The sequence below is a fragment of the Biomphalaria glabrata genome, chromosome 4, assembly GCF_947242115.1.
Source record: "Biomphalaria glabrata chromosome 4, xgBioGlab47.1, whole genome shotgun sequence".
Taxonomy (NCBI): Eukaryota; Metazoa; Mollusca; class Gastropoda; family Planorbidae; genus Biomphalaria; species Biomphalaria glabrata.
In genome coordinates this window covers 48,598,705-48,623,221 of record NC_074714.1, presented here as the reverse complement: position 1 = coordinate 48,623,221, position 24,517 = coordinate 48,598,705, and the positions used below count along the sequence as shown (strand labels likewise).

The following is a 24,517-nucleotide window of genomic DNA, read 5'->3' as shown; positions in this document are numbered from 1 at the left end:
TAAAGAGGAATTCTTCACTGGCATACAATTGGATATTTAGTCATAAAATTTAATGTCTTCAAAATACATACCCATATCCACATAATTCCATTTTAACATTTAGTAAATAAGCTAGAAAGTAATTTATAAGGGTAACGCAGTTTATATACTGAAGACTGTCATTCGAAATGAGAAGTCCTTAATCTGTTAATTCATAACATGTGATTTTCTATTTCTTGGTCAATTTCAATGTTATTGTTTAACTCTTTCTCTCCTAATTAACGATATTATAGTTGATTTGGCCTCATTAAATTAAATTAACGTTTGATTTTATAAACTTCAGTTTGTCTCATAAAAAAAGCAGGCATTCTCCTATAATTCTATATCAGAAGTCAAACGTTTTCTGATAACATACAAAAATGTTATTGAAGTTTAAGCATAGCAAGGTAGAATGTACAAGTGTGAAAATAGAACAATTCTGTCACAACATGGAGATAAAGAGTTAAATTTAAGAAACTAAATGTCCTCCATTGTTCTCTGTAGATCTGGTTCCTTGCACAGACACTGAAGTAAGATGTGATAACCATGTCTGTATTGAAGCCTCGACTGTCTGTGATGGGACTGATAACTGCAGGAATGGATCGGACGAATTCAACTGCAGTCAGTAGATTGATTTGATCTATGGATTAGCTAATTAGTTTTCAGAGGAAACTATTTCAAAGATTTAAATCTCACAATTAACAAGGCTACAATGACAGTTTGTGTGGAAACACAAAGCGGCCGAAGTGGTACACCCAGGCAGGCAAAAAGGCAGGTTTCAATATTTTCAGAAAGAATATCAGAATGGAAATTCTATGAAATGCAAATGATAGAGAAGAATGGAGAAAGAAGGTTGACAGATCCTGTGTGGTGCCCCAGCGGTCCAGCAGACCAAAGGTTAGGTGAAAGTGAATGTGAAGTTAGATGTGAACCTGGTATAACTGATGTCATATAATGATTATCTTAATTGATTTAATTGTTTTGTAAACGGTCAGTCTCTTATTTAAAGCCTCAAGAAATTAAAAAAATACTTTATTCAAGTGCTTCTTGAGTATATTGCGTAATTGAATTTCACGCAATAACATGAAAAACTACTTATTAATTGTTGTTTTAAATTATTTTCCACTTATATGCATATTAAACAGATTTTTCTCTTTTAAAAGTAAACATTTGTTTTATAAATGTAGTTGACAGAACTTACTTAACTTACCAATATCTTTGTAAAATAAAATTGGATAAAAACGGTTGCATAAATGTGTTAATAATATGGTAACTTTCTATTTCCCTTACTAAGTTTGTTATTATTGATAGTGAATAGTTGTAAAAATCAGGGGCGGACTGAGTGTCAAAATCGGCCCGGGCATTTCCATACAATCGGGCCCATAAATTACCTATCATGTGATGGGCATCCAAATAGAGGCCTACCTGTCCTCAAAATCATTATGTTAAGTTTGAGTGTCGATAATTGTGAGCTCCGTATTTGAAAAAGGGCCTTATGTTGCTTTTTAATTGCCCAGGGTGAAGCCCACTACTAGTAGCGCTGTCTACGGATGTAGGCTATTACGTTATCTCGGAAAGTTTACTAGAACAAATTAGTATTACACTGTAGAGTGATTTCTTTTAAATACGATACTCAGATGTCCGCTTTTTTTTTAAAGAGAATATTATAAAACCTTTATCAATTAGTGGCATCCATGCGGAACTTTCGGTGGCCCAACCTGCCCATTTGGGTACCGGCCCACCGGGCATTTGCCCAAAAGCCCATAAAGCCAGTCCGCCCCTGGTTATGACATATCTACTTATTCTTTTTTTTAAAGTTACGATCTTTACATTGGAATGTCTTCACACATAGATTGGTTATTTTTTTCTTACACACTAAAATTGTCTTATTGGCTGGAGGGGGGCTCACAAAGATGTTCTTGAACCCGGGCCCACGGGTACCTTGCTATACCACTGCCTATTGGTGTGGTCCTTGAACAAAACCCAACGAATTTTTTAAATAGAATTTTTAAATCGCGAAACAGATCTCAAACATATCAGAACTTCATGGCGCTCTCTACAAGTGTAGCTCTAAGTCTCTAATATAATTTAAGATTTATTCACGAATGGTTAGATCTACTTGTTAGAGTACATATGCTAGAAGACCATTGTTTCTTGCTTTCGATGAAATGTTTTAAACTATATTTTTATTCTAATGATCATGGATCGTCAATGAAGCACTTTCGTGCTATCGACGCTATATGAATTAAGCTTATTTTTTTTTTATTTAGATATAGATACACGACGGTGTTTATTTCATTGCGTATTTTTCGGTCTTATTTATTTTTCAAGTTTATATTGATCTAGGTGGCAACCAACCTTTTGTCCTACACGCTAAGGTCCTGAACGTTATCACCGACAGCACACCGGGAGGTGGGATGGGGCTTTGGGGGGGGGGGGGGGGCGCGGGTAGATTGGTCACGAGGCCATAATGTAAAAATCTGCAAAATCACTAACTCAGGTTGACAATATGTTTCATAATAGGAAAAAAATGAAATAGATTCTAGAAACAAGTTTAACACAGTCAGACCTAGGTATTATAAAAGACTAACGACTGAATCTTTTTTTTTTTCAAAATAAAATGCTGCACATATTTAAATGACTTGTTGTTGAGCGACTCGCTAATGACACACAAGTCCTAGGTTCGATCCTTATACTAAAAAATTTTTGTCAAGGCCAAATAAAATATATATTGTTATGACCCTACATTGCGCACTGTCATTAGGTGCGAGACTGTGCACCATGAGACACAGGAAAGAGACACGCTACGAGGAAGTCGAAGATGGCCGATAATTAAATCTAGGATGTAAACAAAAAATAAGTGCCGCTATTATTGGTTCCTCTAAAGGTATATTTGTTATCCCATTACTATTGTTCTATTATTAAACTGTAGTTTTGATATATCCCTTTCGTTGAGGTTCGTCGGGCTCGCTGCTGGCTGAGTTACAGCAATATGTTAAATGTTTTCTTGGAGATTCAGAGTGTGCCGATATAAATTATTCCGATAGCGGATTTCAGCGGTGGTTGATTTTGAAACCAATACGATGCCAATCCCAATCGTTCTCATCGTATGACCTCAAAACCATCCATTCGAAGTTTGTTTGTTTGTTTATTTGTTTGTTTACCTGCGGTGGTTGATTTTGAAACCAATATGATGCCAATCCCACGAATTCTCATCGTATGACCTCAAAACCATCCATTCGAAGTTTGTTTATTTGTTTTTTGTTATCGGTTTAAAAGTCTAACCTACAAGATTTCAAAAGAGAGTTTGTATTTTCTGTCAAGAACTTGATAGCAGCTTTTGATGGCTAGAGTGGTTCTCACTACTTGGACTAATATAATGTATAAAGGTAATATCAGAGATGACGATAAAGTCAAGAAACACACTAGTCAATAATTATATCAATTCTTATCTTACACTCATGACACAAATTTGTATTTGAAATTGAGATATTGATATAGAACTAGGCGTTAACCACCAATATTGAAAATAAATAAATAGATGTATGTTGATGTTTATTAATATATCAAGTTAGCCTAAGTTTCATACGACAGTAGGGGCAGTGGCGTAGCATCCATGGCGCGAAAGAGTTCAATGAAGCCGGGCCCAAGACCAATAGGGGCCCACAGCTGTCGCCTAGCAACCATGGCGTGATGGAGCTCATTACGCTTTGGCAAATGACTCATGGCCAGTTGGGACCCACATTTGATATTAGATAGAACATTTTTTTGTTTATTGGAAAACTTTTAAGTCGTTTAACTCTGTTAAAGAACTTGTAAAAACATTGACTTTTAAGACACTATTACTTATATGCAATCCCAACCGAATCAAACGTTATGATCAGGGGCGGACTGAGTGTCAAAATCGGCCCGGGCATTTCCATACAATCGGGCCCAAAAATTACCAAACATGTTATGGGCATCCAATTATAGGCCTACCTGTTCTCAAAATCATTATGTTAAGTTTGAGTGTCGATAATTGTGAGCTCCGTATTTGAAAAAAGGGCCTTATGTTGCTTTTTAATTGCCCAGGGTGTAGCCCACTACTAGTAGCGCTGTCTACGGATGTAGGCTATTACTTTATCTCGGAAAGTTTACTAGAACAAATCAGTATTACACTGTAGAGTGATTTCTTTTAAATACGATACTCAGATGTCCGCTTTTTTTAAAAAGAGAATATTATAAAACCTTTATCAATTAGTGGCATCCATGCGGAACTTTCGGTGGCCCAACCTGCCCATTTGGGTACCGGCCCACCGGGCATTTGCCCAAAAGCCCATAAAGCCAGTCCGCCCCTGGTTATGACATATCTACTTATTTTTTTTTTTAAGTTACGATCTTTACATTGGAATGTCTTTACACATAGATTGGTTATTTTTTTCTTACACACTAAAATTGTCTTATTGGCTGGAGGGGGGCTCACAAAGATGTTCTTGAACCCGGGCCTACGGGTACCTTGCTATACCACTGCCTATTGGTGTGGTCCTTGAACAAAACCCAACGAATTTTTTAAATAGAATTCTTAAATCGCGAAACAGATCTCAAACATATCAGAACTTCAGGGCGCTCTCTACTAGTGTAACTCTAAGTCTCTAATATAATTTAAGATTTATTCACGAATGGTTAGATCTACTTGTTAGAGTACATATGCTAGAAGACCATTGTTTCTTGCTTTTGATGAAATGTTTTAAACTTTATTTTTATTCTAATGATCATGGATCGTCAATGAAGCACTTTCGTGCTATCGACGCTATATGAATTAAGCTTATTTTTTTTTTATTTAGATATAGATACACGACGGTGTTTATTTCATTGCGTATTTTTCGGTCTTATTTATTTTTCAAGTTTATATTGATCTAGGTGGCAACCAACCTTTTGTCCTACACGCTAAGGTCCTGAACGTTATCACCGACAGCACACCGGGAGGTGGGATGGGGCTTTGGGGGGGGGGGGCGCGGGTAGATTGGTCACGAGGCCATAATGTGAAAATCTGCAAAATCATTAACTCAGGTTGACAATATGTTTCATAATAGGAAAAAAATGAAATAGATTCTAGAAACACGTTTAACACACTCAGACCTAGGTATTATAAAAGACTAACGACTGAATCATTTTTTTTTCAAAATAAAATGCTGCACATATTTAAATGACTTGTTGTTGAGCGACTCGCTAATGACACACAAGTCCTAGGTTCGATCCTTATACTAAACAATTTTTGTCAAGGCCAAATAAAATATATATTGTTATGACCCTACATTGCGCACTGTCATTAGGTGCGAGACTGTGCACCATGAGACACAGGACAGAGACACGCTACGAGGAAGTCGAAGATGGCCGATAATTAAATCGTCGGGCTCGCTGCTGGTTGAGTTACAGCAATATGTTAAATGTTTTCTTGGAGGTTCAGAGTGTGCCGATATAAATTATTCCGATAGCGGATTTCAGCGGTGGTTGATTTTGAAACCAATACGATGCCAATCCCAATCGTTCTCATTGTATGACCTCAAAACCATCCATTCGAAGTTTGTTTGTTTGTTTATTTGTTTGTTTACCTGCGGTGGTTGATTTTGAAACCAATATGATGCCAATCCCACGAATTCTCATCGTATGACCTCAAAACCATCCATTCGAAGTTTGTTTATTTGTTTTTTGTTATCGGTTTAAAAGTCTAACCTACAAGATTTCAAAAGAGAGTTTGTATTTTCTGTCAAGAACTTGATAGCAGCTCGTGATGGCTAGAGTGGTTCTCACTACTTGGACTAATATAATGTATAAAGGTAATATCAGAGATGACGATAAAGTCAAGAAACACACTAGTCAATAATTATATCAATTCTTATCTTAAACTCATGACACAAATTTGTATTTGAAATTGAGATATTGATATAGAACTAGGCGTTAACCACCAATATTGAAAATAGTTAAATAGATGTAAGTTGATGTTTATTAATATATCAAGTTAGCCTAAGTTTCATACGACAGTAGGGGCAGTGGCGTAGCATCCATGGCGCGAAAGAGTTCAATGAAGCCGGGCCCAAGACCAATAGGGGCCCACAGCTGTCGCCTAGCAACCATGGCGTGATGGAGCTCATTACGCTTTGGCAAATGACTCATGGCCAGTTGGGACCCACATTTGATATTAGATAGAACATTTGTTTGTTTATTGGAAAACTTTTAAGTCGTTTAACTCTGTTAAAGAACTTGTAAAAACATTGACTTTTAAGACACTATTACTTATATGCAATCCCAACCGAATCAAACGTTATGATCAGGGGCGGACTGAGTGTCAAAATCGGCCCGGGCATTTCCATACAATCGGGCCCAAAAATTACCAAACATGTTATGGGCATCCAATTATAGGCCTACCTGTTCTCAAAATCATTATGTTAAGTTTGAGTGTCGATAATTGTGAGCTCCGTATTTGAAAAAAGGGCCTTATGTTGCTTTTTAATTGCCCAGGGTGTAGCCCACTACTAGTAGCGCTGTCTACGGATGTAGGCTATTACTTTATCTCGGAAAGTTTACTAGAACAAATCAGTATTACACTGTAGAGTGATTTCTTTTAAATACGATACTCAGATGTCCGCTTTTTTTAAAAAGAGAATATTATAAAACCTTTATCAATTAGTGGCATCCATGCGGAACTTTCGGTGGCCCAACCTGCCCATTTGGGTACCGGCCCACCGGGCATTTGCCCAAAAGCCCATAAAGCCAGTCCGCCCCTGGTTATGACATATCTACTTATTTTTTTTTTTAAGTTACGATCTTTACATTGGAATGTCTTTACACATAGATTGGTTATTTTTTTCTTACACACTAAAATTGTCTTATTGGCTGGAGGGGGGCTCACAAAGATGTTCTTGAACCCGGGCCTACGGGTACCTTGCTATACCACTGCCTATTGGTGTGGTCCTTGAACAAAACCCAACGAATTTTTTAAATAGAATTCTTAAATCGCGAAACAGATCTCAAACATATCAGAACTTCAGGGCGCTCTCTACTAGTGTAACTCTAAGTCTCTAATATAATTTAAGATTTATTCACGAATGGTTAGATCTACTTGTTAGAGTACATATGCTAGAAGACCATTGTTTCTTGCTTTTGATGAAATGTTTTAAACTTTATTTTTATTCTAATGATCATGGATCGTCAATGAAGCACTTTCGTGCTATCGACGCTATATGAATTAAGCTTATTTTTTTTTTATTTAGATATAGATACACGACGGTGTTTATTTCATTGCGTATTTTTCGGTCTTATTTATTTTTCAAGTTTATATTGATCTAGGTGGCAACCAACCTTTTGTCCTACACGCTAAGGTCCTGAACGTTATCACCGACAGCACACCGGGAGGTGGGATGGGGCTTTGGGGGGGGGGGGCGCGGGTAGATTGGTCACGAGGCCATAATGTGAAAATCTGCAAAATCATTAACTCAGGTTGACAATATGTTTCATAATAGGAAAAAAATGAAATAGATTCTAGAAACACGTTTAACACACTCAGACCTAGGTATTATAAAAGACTAACGACTGAATCATTTTTTTTTTCAAAATAAAATGCTGCACATATTTAAATGACTTGTTGTTGAGCGACTCGCTAATGACACACAAGTCCTAGGTTCGATCCTTATACTAAACAATTTTTGTCAAGGCCAAATAAAATATATATTGTTATGACCCTACATTGCGCACTGTCATTAGGTGCGAGACTGTGCACCATGAGACACAGGACAGAGACACGCTACGAGGAAGTCGAAGATGGCCGATAATTAAATCGTCGGGCTCGCTGCTGGTTGAGTTACAGCAATATGTTAAATGTTTTCTTGGAGGTTCAGAGTGTGCCGATATAAATTATTCCGATAGCGGATTTCAGCGGTGGTTGATTTTGAAACCAATACGATGCCAATCCCAATCGTTCTCATTGTATGACCTCAAAACCATCCATTCGAAGTTTGTTTGTTTGTTTATTTGTTTGTTTACCTGCGGTGGTTGATTTTGAAACCAATATGATGCCAATCCCACGAATTCTCATCGTATGACCTCAAAACCATCCATTCGAAGTTTGTTTATTTGTTTTTTGTTATCGGTTTAAAAGTCTAACCTACAAGATTTCAAAAGAGAGTTTGTATTTTCTGTCAAGAACTTGATAGCAGCTCGTGATGGCTAGAGTGGTTCTCACTACTTGGACTAATATAATGTATAAAGGTAATATCAGAGATGACGATAAAGTCAAGAAACACACTAGTCAATAATTATATCAATTCTTATCTTAAACTCATGACACAAATTTGTATTTGAAATTGAGATATTGATATAGAACTAGGCGTTAACCACCAATATTGAAAATAGTTAAATAGATGTAAGTTGATGTTTATTAATATATCAAGTTAGCCTAAGTTTCATACGACAGTAGGGGCAGTGGCGTAGCATCCATGGCGCGAAAGAGTTCAATGAAGCTGGGCCCAAGACCAATAGGGGCCCACAGCTGTCGCCTAGCAACTATGGCGTGATGGAGCTCATTACGCTTGGGCAAATGACTCATGGCCAGTTGGGACCCACATTTGATATTAGGTAGAACATTTGTTTGTTTATTGGAAAACTTTGAAGTCGTTTACTCTGTTAAGAAGTTGTAAAAACATTGACTTTTAAGACACTATTACTTATATGCAATCCCAACCGAATCAAACGTTATGACCAGGGGCGGACTGAGTGTCAAAATCGGCCCGGGCATTTCCATACAATCGTTCCCATAAATTACCTAACATGTTATGGGCATCCAAATATAGGCCTACCTGTCCTCAAAATCATTATGTTAAGTTTGAGTGTCGATAATTGTGAGCTCCGTATTTGAAAAAGGGCCTTATGTTGCTTTTTAATTGCCCAGGGTGAAGCCCACTACTAGTAGCGCTGTCTACGGATGTAGGCTATTACTTTATCTCGGAAAGTTTACTAGAACAAATCAGTATTACACTGTAGAGTGATTTCTTTTAAATACGATACACAGATGTCGGCTTTTTTTAAAAAGAGAATATTATAAAACCTTTATCAATTTAATACTTAGTGGCATCCATGCGGACCTTTCGGTGGCCCAACCGGCCCATTTGGGTACCGGCCCACCGGGCATTTGCCCAAAAGCCCATATAACCAGTCCGCCCCTGGTAAAAATGGTGTATTTTTATTTTAGAAATTGCTGGCATAGTTGATTTAAAAAAATTAAATTTTTCGCTTTCAGAAAAGAAAAAAAGTAGCCGTTGCATCAGAACTTTAAAAGGTCTAAAATATCATGATGTCGGATTTTCAATATCTTTTTAGTTTACGATATCTAAACCGTACAGCCTGACGGACGAACGGACGGACAGACCAAACAAAACTAATAGCGTCTATTCCCCTTTCGGTAATCATTTTTACCCTATAATTAGTCTCAAAACCTAAAGTTTCTTAAACGCAAGGTCTCCAATGATATAAAGGAATTTAAATTTAATAAAACTTGTCTTTTTTAAAATAACATAACAGTATGTTGCGTGCCAATCGCTGTGTGAAGAGACTAGCGTGTTGCCTGTCTAATGACTGTCTGAAAAGTCTAGTGAAATAGCATTATATTTGTTGTCTTTGCTGGTTAGTATTTATCGAGGGTACTTTTTTCATAGTGGATCTATAGTGGTAGCTACTGTTCGGAGACACAGATTGGCTAACGGGAAAGGAAATATTCTCTTCTGTAAACACTTCTATGATAACTGACCACACTCTATGTAGCCAACTGAGAGATTTACAATGTTAACTGACCTCACTCGATGTAGCCAACTGAGAGATTTACAATGTTAACTGACCTCACTCGATGTAAAATGTTTGTAAAATGTTTTACATGTTTCGGATGTTCCTTCAGAGTTGAAGATAATTACTTCCTAGTCCAAACCTCCCGCAGGACGACGGGAGATGGGAGCGGGCAGGGTTTGAACCCTGGACCATCGATAAATCCGAACGACAGTCCAGCGCGCAAACCGCACGACCAGGCAGCCATCCTATGTAGCCATAGTGGATCTATAGTGGTAGCTACTGTTAGGAGACACAGATAGGCTAGCGGGTAAAGGAAATATTCCCTTCAGTGGGCATCAAGTTCTAGTGAACAATCAATACACATGAGTAGGATGTTAGACAGTTGACAGATACTGTGTTGACAAGTACTGTGTTGACAGATACTGTGTTGACAGATACTGTGTTGACAAGTACTGTGTTGACAGATACTGTGTTGACAAGTACTGTGTTGACAGATACTGTGTTGACAAGTACTGTGTTGACAGATACTGTGTTGACAGGTACTGTGTTGACAAGTACTGTGTTGACAGATACTGTGTTGACAGATACTGTGTTGACAAGTACTGTGTTGACAGATACTGTGTTGACAAGTACTGTGTTGACAGATACTGTGTTGACAAGTACTGTGTTGACAGATACTGTGTTGACAAGTACTGTGTTGACAGATATTGTGTTGACAGGTACTGTGTTGACAGGTACTGTGTTGACAAGTACCGTGTTGACAGATACTGTGTTGACAGATACTGTGTTGACAAGTACTGTGTTGACAGATACTGTGTTGACAAGTACTGTGTTGACAGATACTGTGTTGACAAGTACTGTGTTGACAGATACTGTGTTGACAAGTACTGTGTTGACAGATACTGTGTTGACAGGTACTGTGTTGACAGATACTGTGTTGACAAGTACTGTGTTGACAGATACTGTGTTGACAGGTACTGTGTTGACAAGTACTGTGTTGACAGATACTGTGTTGACAGATACTGTGTTGACAAGTACTGTGTTGACAGATACTGAGTTGACAGGTAATGTGTGGACAGATACTGTGTTGACAAGTACTGTGTTGACAGGTACTGTGTTGACAGATACTGTGTTGACAGGTTTTGTGTTGACAGATACTGTGTTGACAGATAATGTCATCTTCTGTAAATAAAGCATTGTCCTGATATACAGATATAACAAATGTAAGTAAAAAAAAAAGACATTTCAAACGATAAGCCAAATTTGTTGATGATTATATTAATTCTGTAAGTCTTCTTAATTTTTATATTATTAATGTTCTCCGTTTAGTTGTTTATGTTAATCACTATTGTCAGTTTGATGATTATTTTTTTTTATCTTTATCTAGTCAGCCTTTTTTTAAATTAGGGCTCAACTCTTTCTCTCCGTTATTATTTAACACGTTCTGATGGAATCAACGTTGGTATCGTCAGTTAGGAGAGAAAGAGTTAAGGGGAAATCTTTTTTTTTTTCGTTTTTTTTTTGTGTAAAGTAATCTTATTTTTTAAATTTTACTTTAGCCTGTCCTAGTAATCATTTCCAGTGTGAAGACCTGTACAAATGTGTCTACCAAGGTTCCAAGTGTGACGGCTTCAGGGATTGCTGGGATGGTAGTGACGAGGTGAACTGTGGTATGTGTTGACACTTCTTACCAAGTGTGCATTGAACAGGTTCAGAAATGATAAATTTAAAAAGAAAACATATAGACAGGAAGAAGTGTGTCACATAATGAGTTTGTAAACTGACCCCACTCAATGTAGCTAACTAGGAGATTCACAATGTTAACTGACCTCACTCGGTGTATCCAAATGGGAAATTTGTCAATGTAACTGACCCCACTCAATTTAGCCAACTGGGATATTTACAATCTTAACTGACCCCATTCGATGTAGCCAACTAGGAGATTTACAGTGTTAACTGACCCAACTTGAGGTAACGGGAGATTTACAATCTTAGCTGACACCATTCGGTGTGACCAAATGGGAGATTCACAATATCAATAATAAAATAAAAAGCTGTCGTCTTTTTAAAACCTCTTGCACTGTATTGTACTAGCAACTCCATTAATATAAAGTTTGATCGTTCATTATTGTGTGTTACGTTACAGTATGTGACCCAGATGACCAGTTTGAATGTACCAGTGGTCGATGTATCCCCATCACCTGGCGATGTGATGGCGACAACGACTGCGGCGATTTGTCGGATGAATTGACATGTCGTAAGTGGATATACATTTAGTCTACAGTCTACACCTCTGGATATTTTTTTGTTTGTTTAATAACGATAACTATCCGGAATATCTACCAGGTTGTGTAGAGTGTTTTAACTTTGCGCACCATTGTCATCATTCACTAGGTGCGCCCTACTCGCAACAGAGCTAGTAAAAAGTGTTATAGAAAGTTCACAACATCCGCCAAAGATTGAAAAGCAGTCATAGATTTATTACAAAGTTGATTGTCCTTGGCTGTGGTCGTCGCCATAAAGAAGTTATATAGTGGTGGAGACCAGCAAGCGAGTGATGCTGTCTTTTAACTCTTTCTCTCCCGATCGACGATTCCATCGTTGATTTCACCCCATGAAATAAACTTAATGTTTGGATTTGTAAACTTTAATTTGTGTTTTATAAAAAAGGGCATGCATTTATCTATACCAAATATAACATTTTATAATTAAAAGAGAACCATTATTGAAGTTTAACCCAAACAGGCTAGTGAAATACAAATGAGAAAAATAAATACTTCCTTCTGAACATGGAAAATAATTACGGAGAGATAGAGTTAATGAAAGTCTTTCCTCAGAAAAAGAAAACATTTCAGCCATTGACTATGTGGTCTTAGCGTATATACTTAATTTAAGACTTGTGTAATTTATCTGTGAAGGGCATTCGGTATGTGAGAACAGAGCTACCTGTGTAAAAATTCTCATCCACTTGATAACCTTTTAATCACTGAGTTCGTTTTGAATCAGTTTTTGGATAAAACTATCTGACAGGGTGTGAATTCTGGAAAAACTGACACCAGGTCCGGAACTAACAATTGCGGGCCCTATGCAAAATGGATTGCGCGAGGCCCAGTCATGGTAGGAATAAGGATAATAAGTGAAAATTAAGATTTTGTATTAGAAAATAAATTCGTTTTTACATTACATTTTTATTAAATGAAAGCTGATAATACCTTTTTTTTTAACGAGGAATAGAATTGGAGTTTGCCATATTGAAGGGCACCCCTACATGACAATATTAGCTATTTTAAGGGCATTTTTATGAGTTTTCAATATGTTTAATAATTTTACGAGATTTCCAGGACTTTTTCGTATATTTTGCAATTTCAGGAGATTTCCTTGAGTTCCTGGAAAATCAGGAGGCCACGGGAACCCTGTTATAAGTTATAATGGTTTCATTTAATAATTTACACCTGAATCAGCACGGGGCCACTGAAAGTACGGGGCCCACTGAGGCCGCATAGGTGGTCTATAGCTGGCCCTGACTGAAAAGATGTGTATTCTAGCTGTAATAACTGACACGTTGTATATTCTAGCTGGAGAAACTGACAAGTTGTATATTCTAGCTGGAGAAACTGACAAGTTGTATTCTAGCTGTAATAACTGACACGTTGTATATTCTAGCTGGAGAAACTGACAAGTTGTGTATTCTAGCTGGAATAACCATCTTGGTATTTTTTCACTTTAATATGATTAGAATTTTATTATATTTAATATTAATTTAAACTTGAATTCTATATTGAAAGAACTGTGAGCATTGTGCTTCTTCTCTATTCTATATCATTCTAGCGACTCTACATCCCGACGTATGTGCGAACGTCCTCTCTGTGTTAGCTTGTGCCCTGATGAACGAGACTGCACGCCCCATGTGCAGCAATTACCGTGACGCCCACAAGTATTGTAGACAGTTCTGTAGCTTTTGCAACGATCTTGCGTTAATTCTTGTGTAGTCGGTGCAAGATAAATTTAGCACAATGTATTAAAAACAAAACTGCAAATAAATGTATAAACATATTTTGTAGCCTACATTGTAGACTTATTTCAAAATAAAAACAATCAAACGAATTACATTAACGAGACTTTCCATTTATCGATCGGAATCCAACAAAATTTTAAAAATTCTTTAAAAAAAAAAGATTAGATCTACATTAAGTGTAGTTGTATCATTTAGTTTGGATAATTTATGTACTTACATTTGTAATATATCTAGACTAACAATAATAGATCTGTGTGATTAGAAATATCTTTACCTCTTGTTTTTGTATAACGCAATTTCATACTTTTCGCTTTCTTAACACGCTATGATCCTATCACTTGTCTGGACCAGTGGGGAAGGTGTAAGGTAGAGAAAGAAGAGGGTATCTGGGTGATCGCTTTTTAAATGTATTTTTAAAAATTTGCAACCTGAGTTGGAATAAGAGGGCTAAAGCCTCCACAGCTTCCTCAAGCCAATACGGTCACCAGTGCGCCAGGCAGCTGCTTATGAAAATAGGTTATATAGTTATTAACAAACTTTTCTTTTTACAAACAAGAAAGGGCCATACTTCAACTTACACCACCTTATCAGTCAAGTAACATTTCTTTCCCTTGTTTGAGATACCAAACAAAGTAATTTATTACCAGTAGTTAATTAGCTAATTGGTTATTAATATATTGGATCTTGCGTTGTCAGGTAAAACAAGTAATTGTGCCAAATTTAAGCTTGATCGGAGATTGGGTGTGGTAGAAATAACGTGTTCAAACTTTTACCAGACAGACAAACAGACAGAGTGAGTTGATAACTTGATGTAAGCTGTGTAAAGATTAGAGCTATAATATTAACGATAAGTCAATGCTTGGCAGATCATCTTCGTTTGCAAATATTTATTACTGATCAACAAGTACATGGCAGGGGCCAGTCATCGAGTCCCGAGTTTACAACCAAAATAAATAGATTAAATTTTAATCCTTGTGGCACACAGCCTGCAGTACTCCCGGCAGTACTTGTACCCGTCTTCGTGGTTCAGACATATGGGGTGAGTGGTCTCGTTCAGCAGGGCACAGTCACGGATTCCCAGGTAGTCAAGACAGATGGAAGGGTGAAGCGTAGCTGAGGATATAGCAAGAAACAGAACATGGTGAACGTGGCGTAACAATGGTGCGCAAAAAAAAGTGGTGCGCACTGTATTGAGCTACAAGTATTAGAAATAGTTTTAAAAACATGCTTTAATAATAGTCTATAGAATAAGTGCGGATGACATATGTAAAAAAAGATATTTTTAGAGCATTTCTCATGGGAGGGACCATGGTGTAAGGTAAAAAAAAAAGTTAAGTTCCCCTTTCAGACCTTGCGATCTATAGAGCAGATGATGTTAATGTCATCTGTTTCTTTAGCAAACGGTTAACGAGCAGGGTGTCATGTGGCCAGCACTACGACCAAACGCCTTTACTTTCCCCAACTAAAGGCAGGTACCCATTAGAATTGGGTGGACTCAGGGGCGCCCTTAAAATCCCGAAATTCAAAATCCCAGTCTTCACGGAGTCTTAACGGAGATTCGAACCCAGGACCCCAAGTTCGTAAGTCAGCCACCGTTAATTAATTGATACTAAAATTCACGAACCAAAATTATGTAACAATTTGGGACGTCCAAGTCAAAATAAACAAAGTATATCGTGTAAACCATTTTAAAAGTAGCGAAACACCAGATTTATAGATACTAGAATTCAAGGACCAAGCGTTTGGGAGCTGTTAATTAAATTTTCATTAGGCCAACATTTTTCCATTCACCTTTTATGAAGTGAATGAGAAATTGTATTTGAGCTATTTGGATTTTTTAAAAAAGAGTGCAAAGGAGTACAAACTAGCTGACAAGTGAATGGGCAGACAACTATGTCCATACTGTATTTTTAGATAAAAAAGTTTAAAGACAAAATGATATTTTAAGAGCGTTTCCCATGGTAGGGACGGCTGTTTGAGGTAAGTGATACTAAAATTCACCAACTAAAATTATGTGTTACAAAGTTAAAAATTACATTTCATAGTAAACTTATTAGCTTATGTTCCATCCGGGTCTCAAATCTCGTAAGTACATGACTCAATGCTATTGGTAAATACAACATTACGTGACATTATCGATACAATGTTTGCTTTTTTTCCAGAATGACTGTTTCCCTCATTGAAAGAAGAGCTCCCGTTTCTACTTACGACATCCCAGTTCATCAGAGGCGTCCCCGCAGTCGTTATCTCGATCACATCTCCAGGCTCCATTGATGCAGCGGCCGTCCGGACATTGGAAGTGCGTCGTCTCGTTACATACTGACCAAAGCAACAACAACAAATCATTGAGAAACCATAATGAGACTTTCTTTTCTATATGACTCTTTTTGTTGACAATTTCCTTACGATATTTTGGAAAGAGCTGCTCTTAGAAAATAATAATGAAACAAGCCAAAACAAAAAAAAAGCTTATGTTGAAGTGTATCAATTAGTTTGGATCAGTCCTGTAATTACATTTGTAATAGATCTAGATTAACAATCATAAATCTGTGCGGTTAGAATTATTTCTTACCAATTGTTTTTGTTCAATTTCATGCTTTCTCAATACGCTATGATCCTATCACTTGTCTAGGCCAGTTGGAAAAGGGTGAGGGGAGAACGGGGATCGCTTTTTTTTATATAAAAAAAGGAAAAGACCTGACAAGCCAACACTGTAACCACTCTGCTAGCGAATAGTCTATGAACATGTGTAATTTATCTTTTTTTTTTGTTTGTTTCACGTTTGTGTTCACAAAGCCTGAGACGGCAAGAGGACGAATTCAGCTTATACCACCACTTCAGTCAAGTACTATATTTATTCCATTCGTTTGAGATACCAAACAAAGTAATTTATTGCCAATAGTTAACTAACTTTTTTTTTTAATTGAATCTTGTGTTGCCAGGTAAAAAGAAATACTTGTGCAACATTTCAGCTTGAATGGAGATTTGGTAGACAGACACACTGACAGACAGACACATAGACAGACTGAGTTGATATAAGCTTTGTAAAAAAAAGTACCAATAGCCAATTATTTTATTCTTGACTTTAATGGATGTATGCTGTTCAATGATTTAAGTACAGCCGGCAATGGTTTTGTCTGTGTTAGATGTAGCAAAATATATAGGTCACAATTGGGTCTGCATAATTTAATAAAATAGAGCAGTGTTCCTTAAACTTTAAATTCAAAGACATTTTATTTATTTTGTCTTCATTAAAAAAAGGTGAACTTTACTTTTACACATTCCTACATTCTGTAAAACTGAAGTTTTTAATTGCAATTTAAGCTTCATTCTAAAATCAGCCAAAAAGTCGCATTCATTTTGTGGAGTAGAACACGTGAATAACACATACATAACACGCTGATCAGCTTGCGAACACATCTTGGGATCAAAAAGTTAGAAACTTTTGGCTGGAAAGTGAATGGGAAATTGACTTGTATTTCGATATCGACTCTGACGATTTTCCTAGAAATCTTACAGTTTATGTATATCTTTGTGAAAAAAAAAACAAAAATAAATAAATAAATAAAACACTACCTAGTTGGCCACAAAGTGAAAACTCTGGTTTGACCGTTATACTTTTTTAAAAATAGGATCATCTTAAAAATAAATTTGGCCTGTCTTTTTGTTTTGAACAAGGTCTCATGGGGGTTTACCGCATTCAACTCAACTGTTTCTTTTATGAGGTGAATAAAGAAATAGACTTAAGGTGTAGAGTTCATTAGCTGAACTGTTAATAAAAGGACTTGATTGTGTTTAATCACTGGTAGGACTACTTGCATTAATGAAGCTTATTCCAAGAAATAGAGTAAGAAATTGTAGATCTTCAGAAGGTTTATAAAGAAGGCATTTATTTTTACAAAGCTTATATCTACTCACTCTGTCTTTTATAAAGAACGCATTTATTTTTACAAAGCTTATATCTACTCACTCTGTCTGTCTCTCTGTCTGTCTGGTAAAAAGTTTGTACACGTTATTTCTTCCCCACCCAATCTCGGATTAAGCTGAAATTTTGCACAATTGTTTCTTTTACCTGACAACACAATAATCAATTAAGAACTCATTAGTTAATTTGATTAACTATTGGAAATAAATTATTTTGTTTGCTATCTTGCTAAACTGTAAATGAATTAGTCCCCTTTATAGGTCGTCGTCTGAGTCTTAGTGTACACAAACCGGAAAAACAGGTCGAGACTATAGAAACAATAGATTCTATCTTCCATAAGCTCTCCACAAGCAGAGAGGTTACCGTGTTGGCTTGAGACGCCTGAGAAGGCTTGAGACATGAGTTCGAATTCAGGTCTTTCCCCTTTTTTGTTATTTTATAAATGTTTTTTATTGTTAGTCTAGATCTATTACAAATGTAATGAAATGACTGATCTAAACTAATTGATACAAGTAAGCTTAATATAAGCTTTGTTTTTTTTTTAAAGTGATTCTTTCTACGAACTATTTTTCATTACTCGTCAACATTTGTAATAGTACTCCTTATGAAATGTAAAAAGGTGCATACGTACTGATAAAAGATTTTAAAATATAGACAATGTCACTATTATCAAACTAAATCGACAATTTGTAAAATCCTAATAACACCTACTGCAGCCTACTTCATCTGTTCGGTCGTGGCAGTCATAGGCGTGGTCACACACCCAGTGATCAGGAACACATTTGGAGCCGTCGGCACACATGAAGTGCTCAGCTTCACAGGATTGAACTGGTGACCCAAAAAGTAACAGTCAATACGTTTTATCAAAATAGAAGCTCCAGAGAAGAATGTTTAACGCGTTCATTAGCTAAAGTGGGTAGCGCATAGAATTTTTAACAGCCGGGTAAGAGTTATGCTACTTTTCTGACATGTCTTGTTTCATGGCTTAATACTCTGAATATTAGAAGTCTAGCACAATCTATGTTACGAAATTATGGTAAGACAACAAAATTATTTTATTTTCTCTAAAATTAAATGAACATATTTATTTTTTTTAAGAATATTTTTCTCGAATTTGTAATAAAATTAAGCTCGTAAGCTTTGAAGTTTCAGGGGCACTAACGCCGACTCTTTCCTAATTATGTGCTTTTATTTGTAATTAAATGTTGTTGAGGAATAGAAAATTTAAAGAGAATAAGTCCTACACAATATCATTGTAACATTTAAAATGTATTTCTTTATTTAACTAACTTTTCTATTCTTTTGCGCCATGTATTTCATAAATTAGATTGGCTAGAATACATCAGAGTAAAAACAAATTAAAGATTATTTCTCTTTGTGTAAAAACAAGCCTTGCTGATGCACTCTATCATGGTATCCTTTGAAAAGTAAAGTTCCTTTCAGACCTTGCGACTCATGGGACAGATTTTGTAAAGGTCATCTGTTTCTGTGACCCACGGTTAACGAGGAAGTCACGTGGCCAGAACAGCGATCTACCGCCTTTACTTTTCCCAAACTAATGTCATGTACCCATTAGAGCTGGCTGTACTCAGAGGTGCCCTTAAAGTCCCATAGTAAAAATCACAGTCTACAACAGGATTCGAACCCGGGACCACCGGTTCGGAAGCAAAGAACCTTATCTCACAGCCACCGCGCCTAGAACTAAACAAAGATTTTCTTTTCTGGTAAAGCTTGCGGAAGGTTTTGCATCTGCTTTTTCTCATTTGTACCACAGAATTGGGCTCATAATAAACACACAATTTATCAGCGCCCCATCCGCCTCACTAGGAGGAGACACAAGCACGACCCTGGTTCAACTTACCGCAATTACGTTCGTCCCAGTTGGTGCCGCAGTCATTGCCCCCGTCACAGACCCAGTTTTGTGGGATACATTTATGGTTGTCACACTTCACTTCACCAGCATCACATTCACGTAGGTCTGGAACATGGTATGGGAAGAAGTGACTCATTGGTTAGGTTAGTTTAAATATATAGAAATTAATTACGTGACACACACATAATTATGAAGTACAGAGTTGAACACATTAAAGTAACTGTATTCGCTTGGCTTCCTATAGAAAGAAACATTTATAGGTCTAGTGTAATGATTGTCCCATTATACTGAAAGGATTATTTTTCTTTTAATTCCTTTGTATAGCGCAAATTTCATGCTTATAGAGTGCTCAGTGCACTATGCTCTAATCTCTTTTGTGGAAGAAGGTTTCTCGGAGAAGGTTTCTTTGCTCTCATCAAACTCGGATCGAGTTGGGAGACGAAATCGAGCTCCCTTGATAGGCAGCTAATCGGATTTTGAATCTAAGCTACACATCCCAACGGTTTTAGTTGGAGGACTTAAATAGCGACTCCTCAACTGTACCTAAACATTGTTGATGCCCTAGAAGCCGTTTTCTTAATTAAGTATCTCAAGATTCTTGTTACCGACCTTTGTTCTGGCGTAAGACATTATAGTACATCAAGATGTCAACATCTTCTGCACCAGCTCTAACATAAGCATTGTAGTACATCAAGATGTCAACATCTTCATCACCAGCTCCAAACATAAACTTTATAAGACATCAAGATCTCAACATCTTCTGCACCAGCTCCAAACATAAACATTATAGTACATCAAGATGTCAACATCTTCTGCACCAGCTTCAACATAAATTTTATTGTGTTTTGACAAAACATTATGAACACAAGCTAATGTGCAAGTATATATAGCTAACTAGTACACTCCCATCTGACAAGGGGGAACTAATTAAAAATGTTTTAGAAATAAAATTGGAAACCATAATTAAAACTTTCCACACAGATTCTACATTATGCCTAATATCACGTATTGATAGTCATTGGTCAATGTCTATTTTACCAGAAGCATAGATGCTCAACTCGTGACATGTTTTCAAATACTGAAAAATTTTCCGCATTTCTAGAAATATTATAATAGTCGCTAACTAGGTATCCAATGTAGGCGCACATGTAATTGTGCATGGGATCTAGGTACATTTAGGTACTGAATAGTCCCTGAGAATAGTGTCAAGGTTTTAGTTAATTGAATCAGAAACAATGTGCAAATTATTGAAAACGTGTCCTCCTTATTTGTTTTCTCGACCCAACTCTAAAATACTTTTCTTTGATATACATTGAATCTTAGCTTATAAAATATATACAGACATTATTTCAAAAACGAAGATGATTACGTCCTAGCGTCATGCATTTAGCCATGCATATTAACCAACAGGGCCGGTCCTAGCGATTGCGGAGCCCTATGCGAAACTGATTGCGCGGGGCCTAGTCTGGATGGGAATAAGGATAATAAGTGAAAATTAAGATTTTCTATTAGAAAATAAATTCGGCTTTGCATTTTATTAATTTTTTTCTAAGTACATAATCGCGATCAAGTTAATTTTACTTTACCAATCTTGCAACCTATGGCATATTTATATGCCAGTGACTATAAAAGTAAATACGGTATTGGAACTTCCTGTTATGGGGAAAATTCGTCCGATTATTACATTTTATTGCATGAAAGCTGACACAGTCTTTTCTTTTTTATCGCGCGTAGGAATTGCGTTTTCCATAATGAATGACACACACAAATTATAATTTTGTCTATTTTTTATGAGTTTTCAGGAAATTTTAATAAGTGCAGGTTATTTCCAGGAATTTTTCGTATATATTTTGCAATTAATAATTACACATAAAATTAGCGCGGGGCCTATGAAAGCGCGGGGCCCACTGTTAACCAATGACTTAAATTCTGCCAAGTCATTGGTTTTCCTGGCCTGTTTAGGCAACCCATTCCATTTAACTTAGACTTAAATATTAGCAGATGTAAGAGTTATTTATAAGTTACAAAATATACTCACGGCAGTCTACTTCATCAGACATGTCCCCACAGTCGTTGTCAGTGTCACAGACAAAACTTTTAGGGATGCAGTTACCATTCTGACACTTGAACTCATTTGGACCAGTGCAGTTTTCAGCTATATGTTGAAATCACAAAAAAAAAAAATATACAAAGTTAAAATTGTTAGGCTTCAATTCAAACACACCAAAGTGGTTATAAAAACACCCAGCTTCTATATTACACCCAGATTCTAATCATCACACAGATTCTAAATTACACCCAGGTTCTATATCACACACAGATTCTATATTGAACTGAAATTCTGTAAAACACCCAGATTCTATATCACACACAGATTCTATATTGAACTGAAATTTTGTAAAACACCCAGATTCTATATTACTAACAGATTCAGTAAAACACCCAAATTCTATATTACACCCAGATTCTATGTTACACCCAGATTCTGTTACACCGCGATTCTGTAAAAGACCCAGATTCTATATTACACCCAGATTCTGTAAAACACCCCTATTGAATAATACACACAGATTCTATAAAAACTCCCAGATTCTATATTACACCCAGATTCTGTAAAACACCCCTATTCAATAATACACACAGATTCTATAAAAACACCCAGATTCTATATTACACCCAGATTCTGTAAAACACCCCGATTCAATAATACACCCAGATTCTATATTACACCCAGATTCTGTAAAACACCCAGATTCTATAAAAACACACAGATTCTATAAAAACACACAGATTCTACAAAACACCCAGATTCTATAAAACACCCAGATTTCTACAAAACACCCAGATTCTATAAAACACCCAGATTCTACAAAACACCCAGATTTCAATGAATGTACTCACGACAGCCGACTTCGTCTGATCCATCCCGGCAGTCCACAGCTTTATCGCAGTAGAAGCTGGCGGGAAAACAATCCAGCCCGTCTGCGCAGTGGAACTGGTTTGCACCACACGTCACTAAGTGAAAGTTCAAGGAAAGCCAGAATTATTATCTTCCTTGTGAACAAAAAAATGCACATAAAAGTCGACATTGTGAGAGAGTAGATGGTGTAAATGGTTAGAATAGATTCTGTAGTACCAGGATACCGTGGTGCTAATACAATGACTTCGTGTCATTGGTTTTTTTTAGTCAATCGACATTGTTTCTCTTTGTGACAAAGATGTCAGAGGCTTGAGCATAAATATCCAGTACTTAATTAATTTTTATTTTGGGGGGGGGGGGGGAGGGTAGTCAGTATTTGTGCCTTTTATTTCTGCGGGAGGTACTTTGTTTTACGTTTCACTTGTTCTTTCAGATTTTTAAAGATCTTTTCCAACTAGTCTTAACCTTCCTTAGGACGGCGGAAGTTGAAGGCGACCAGGGTTCAAACCCGGGACCATCGAGACATCATAGAGGAGCGCATACCCCTAGACCAGTAAAAAGTAAAGTTTCCCTTCAGACCTATAGGTCTATGGGCAGATGATGTAAAGGTCATTTGTTTCTGTTAACGAAGGTGTCATGTGGCCAGCACATTGACCAACGACCTTTACCTTTCCCCAACTAATGTCAGGTACCCATTAGAGCTGGGTGGACTCAGAGGCGCCTTAAAGATTTCTAAAGATCCCGAAGTTAAAAATCCCAGTTTTCACAAATATTTGAACCCTGGAGCCCCGGCTCGGAAGCCAAGCGCTTTATCACTCAGCCACCGCGCCTCTCTGTGGACCAGAAAGACATCCAAAATTCAAGTTAGATTTAATCAGCATTCACATTTTTCGGTCCCTGATTCATTTGATTTATAAACGAATTCACAGCATCCAGTTTCGCTGTTTTTTTTACTGTGAGTAACGCATTCGTTTTTCTTACATGTTTGTGATAATTACTACTAAAACAAGGAAGCTAAATCATGAAATCCTGAAAGCCCCCAATATATCGTTTAAGTCTCCCTAGACTAGCAACTGCACACATAAGAATACGCATACCTTGTCTCAAGGACCTCTCTTCTGATTCCTTCTTGAATTTCTCTTTTTGAATTTTACTGCCAACTAGCGTCACCATTAGCACCAGGAGCACAAAACACAATTTCTCGGCAGCCATTCTGTTTTCAAATAATCTGCAAGCAAGATAAGAATTACAACAATACTTTTCTTTTTACTTTATATTTTAGTTCCAAAAAGATTGTCGGTAAAGATAGCGCTCGCGTTCCCTTAACCAATGTCGTGATTTTTTTTGACTGCGAAGTCGGAAACTAGGTGAGATACAAAGGGGAATAATAACACAAGGTTACATTTAAATGCATAAGTATATAGGCCTATTTGATTCTACATAGTTCGGTAGCATTTTATCAAGCATTTCATTTTAAGTAATTACCGTTACAATGGAGAGGTAGCACCATATTTTCGATGAATTATTTTGCTAACATATGCGAAAATAGCCAGAACATATGTGACAAAAATTACAAAACGCGGATTTTAAATCATTGATGACAAGAAGGTCAAAGTTTCACCAATTCTGCCAAAAATGTCATCTTATCCATCCATACGTCTTTCTGTTTATATATATATTACTAAGAACCGTATTTTGTATAAAGGATATATGGACTTTAAAAAGGGGGAATTAAATATCGACAAATTTTAATTCAATTTTGTACATATTTTGAAAAGACGAACATACAAAGCTGAACCTAGCTTGTACTGATTTTAAAAAAATGGATTATGCAATTTTCTTGTGACAATTTCACGAGTAAGCCAACCACATCAAAAACAAACTAGTATAACCAAATATAATACATACAATAACGACATAAACATTCAGAACGAAAAATGTGACATATACTAG

At 36.7% G+C, this 24,517-nt stretch overlaps 2 protein-coding genes across 4 annotated transcripts; one reads left to right on the top strand and one right to left on the bottom strand.

Moving 5' to 3' along the window:
• Positions 1-2,831: 2,831 nt before the first annotated feature.
• On the top strand, positions 2,832-16,205 carry LOC106052683 (very low-density lipoprotein receptor-like). 3 transcript variants are annotated; one of them, XR_008777598.1, is made up of 4 exons: positions 2,832-2,905; positions 11,391-11,501; positions 11,978-12,088; positions 13,660-13,970. XR_008777598.1 is itself a non-coding variant. In XM_056027110.1 (4 exons), the coding sequence occupies exons 1-4, from the start codon at positions 8,217-8,219 to the stop codon at positions 13,818-13,820; spliced, it is 429 nt and encodes a 142-aa protein (XP_055883085.1). In that variant the 5' UTR covers positions 7,773-8,216; the 3' UTR covers positions 13,821-13,970. The 3 variants fall into 3 exon arrangements, 2 of the variants coding, with proteins under 2 accessions (XP_055883085.1, XP_055883086.1); XM_056027110.1 differs by lacking the exon at positions 2,832-2,905 and adding an exon at positions 7,773-8,262; XM_056027111.1 differs by lacking the exons at positions 2,832-2,905; positions 13,660-13,970 and adding exons at positions 7,776-8,262; positions 16,009-16,205.
• LOC106052682 (low-density lipoprotein receptor-related protein 4-like) lies at positions 14,719-23,848 on the bottom strand. The gene is made up of 7 exons (XM_013208113.2): positions 23,662-23,848; positions 22,546-22,659; positions 21,683-21,799; positions 19,633-19,749; positions 18,483-18,599; positions 16,055-16,165; positions 14,719-14,959 (listed from the first exon to the last, which is right to left on the bottom strand). The coding sequence occupies exons 1-7, from the start codon at positions 23,774-23,776 to the stop codon at positions 14,805-14,807; spliced, it is 846 nt and encodes a 281-aa protein (XP_013063567.2). The 5' UTR covers positions 23,777-23,848; the 3' UTR covers positions 14,719-14,804.
• Between the last annotated feature and the right edge of the window lie 669 nt (positions 23,849-24,517).

What these genes read in the sequence shown, in the direction of transcription:
- LOC106052683 (XM_056027110.1), top strand. Translation starts at nt 8,217, where the DNA reads ATGGCTAGAGTGGTTCTCACTACTTGGACTAATATAATGTATAAAG. An exon ending in TAGTGACGAGGTGAACTGTG is followed by an intron (nt 11,502 to 11,977) that starts GTATGTGTTGAC and finishes GTTACGTTACAG; the next exon opens with TATGTGACCCAGATGACCAG. An exon ending in GTCGGATGAATTGACATGTC is followed by an intron (nt 12,089 to 13,659) that starts GTAAGTGGATAT and finishes ATATCATTCTAG; the next exon opens with CGACTCTACATCCCGACGTA.
- LOC106052682 (XM_013208113.2), bottom strand. Translation starts at nt 23,776, where the DNA reads ATGGCTGCCGAGAAATTGTGTTTTGTGCTCCTGGTGCTAATGGTGACG. An exon ending in GTCTGATGAAGTAGACTGCC is followed by an intron (nt 19,750 to 21,682) that starts GTGAGTATATTT and finishes ACCATGTTCCAG; the next exon opens with ACCTACGTGAATGTGATGCT. An exon ending in AACAGATGAAGTAGGCTGCA is followed by an intron (nt 16,166 to 18,482) that starts GTAGGTGTTATT and finishes TGCTTTGGTCAG; the next exon opens with TATGTAACGAGACGACGCAC.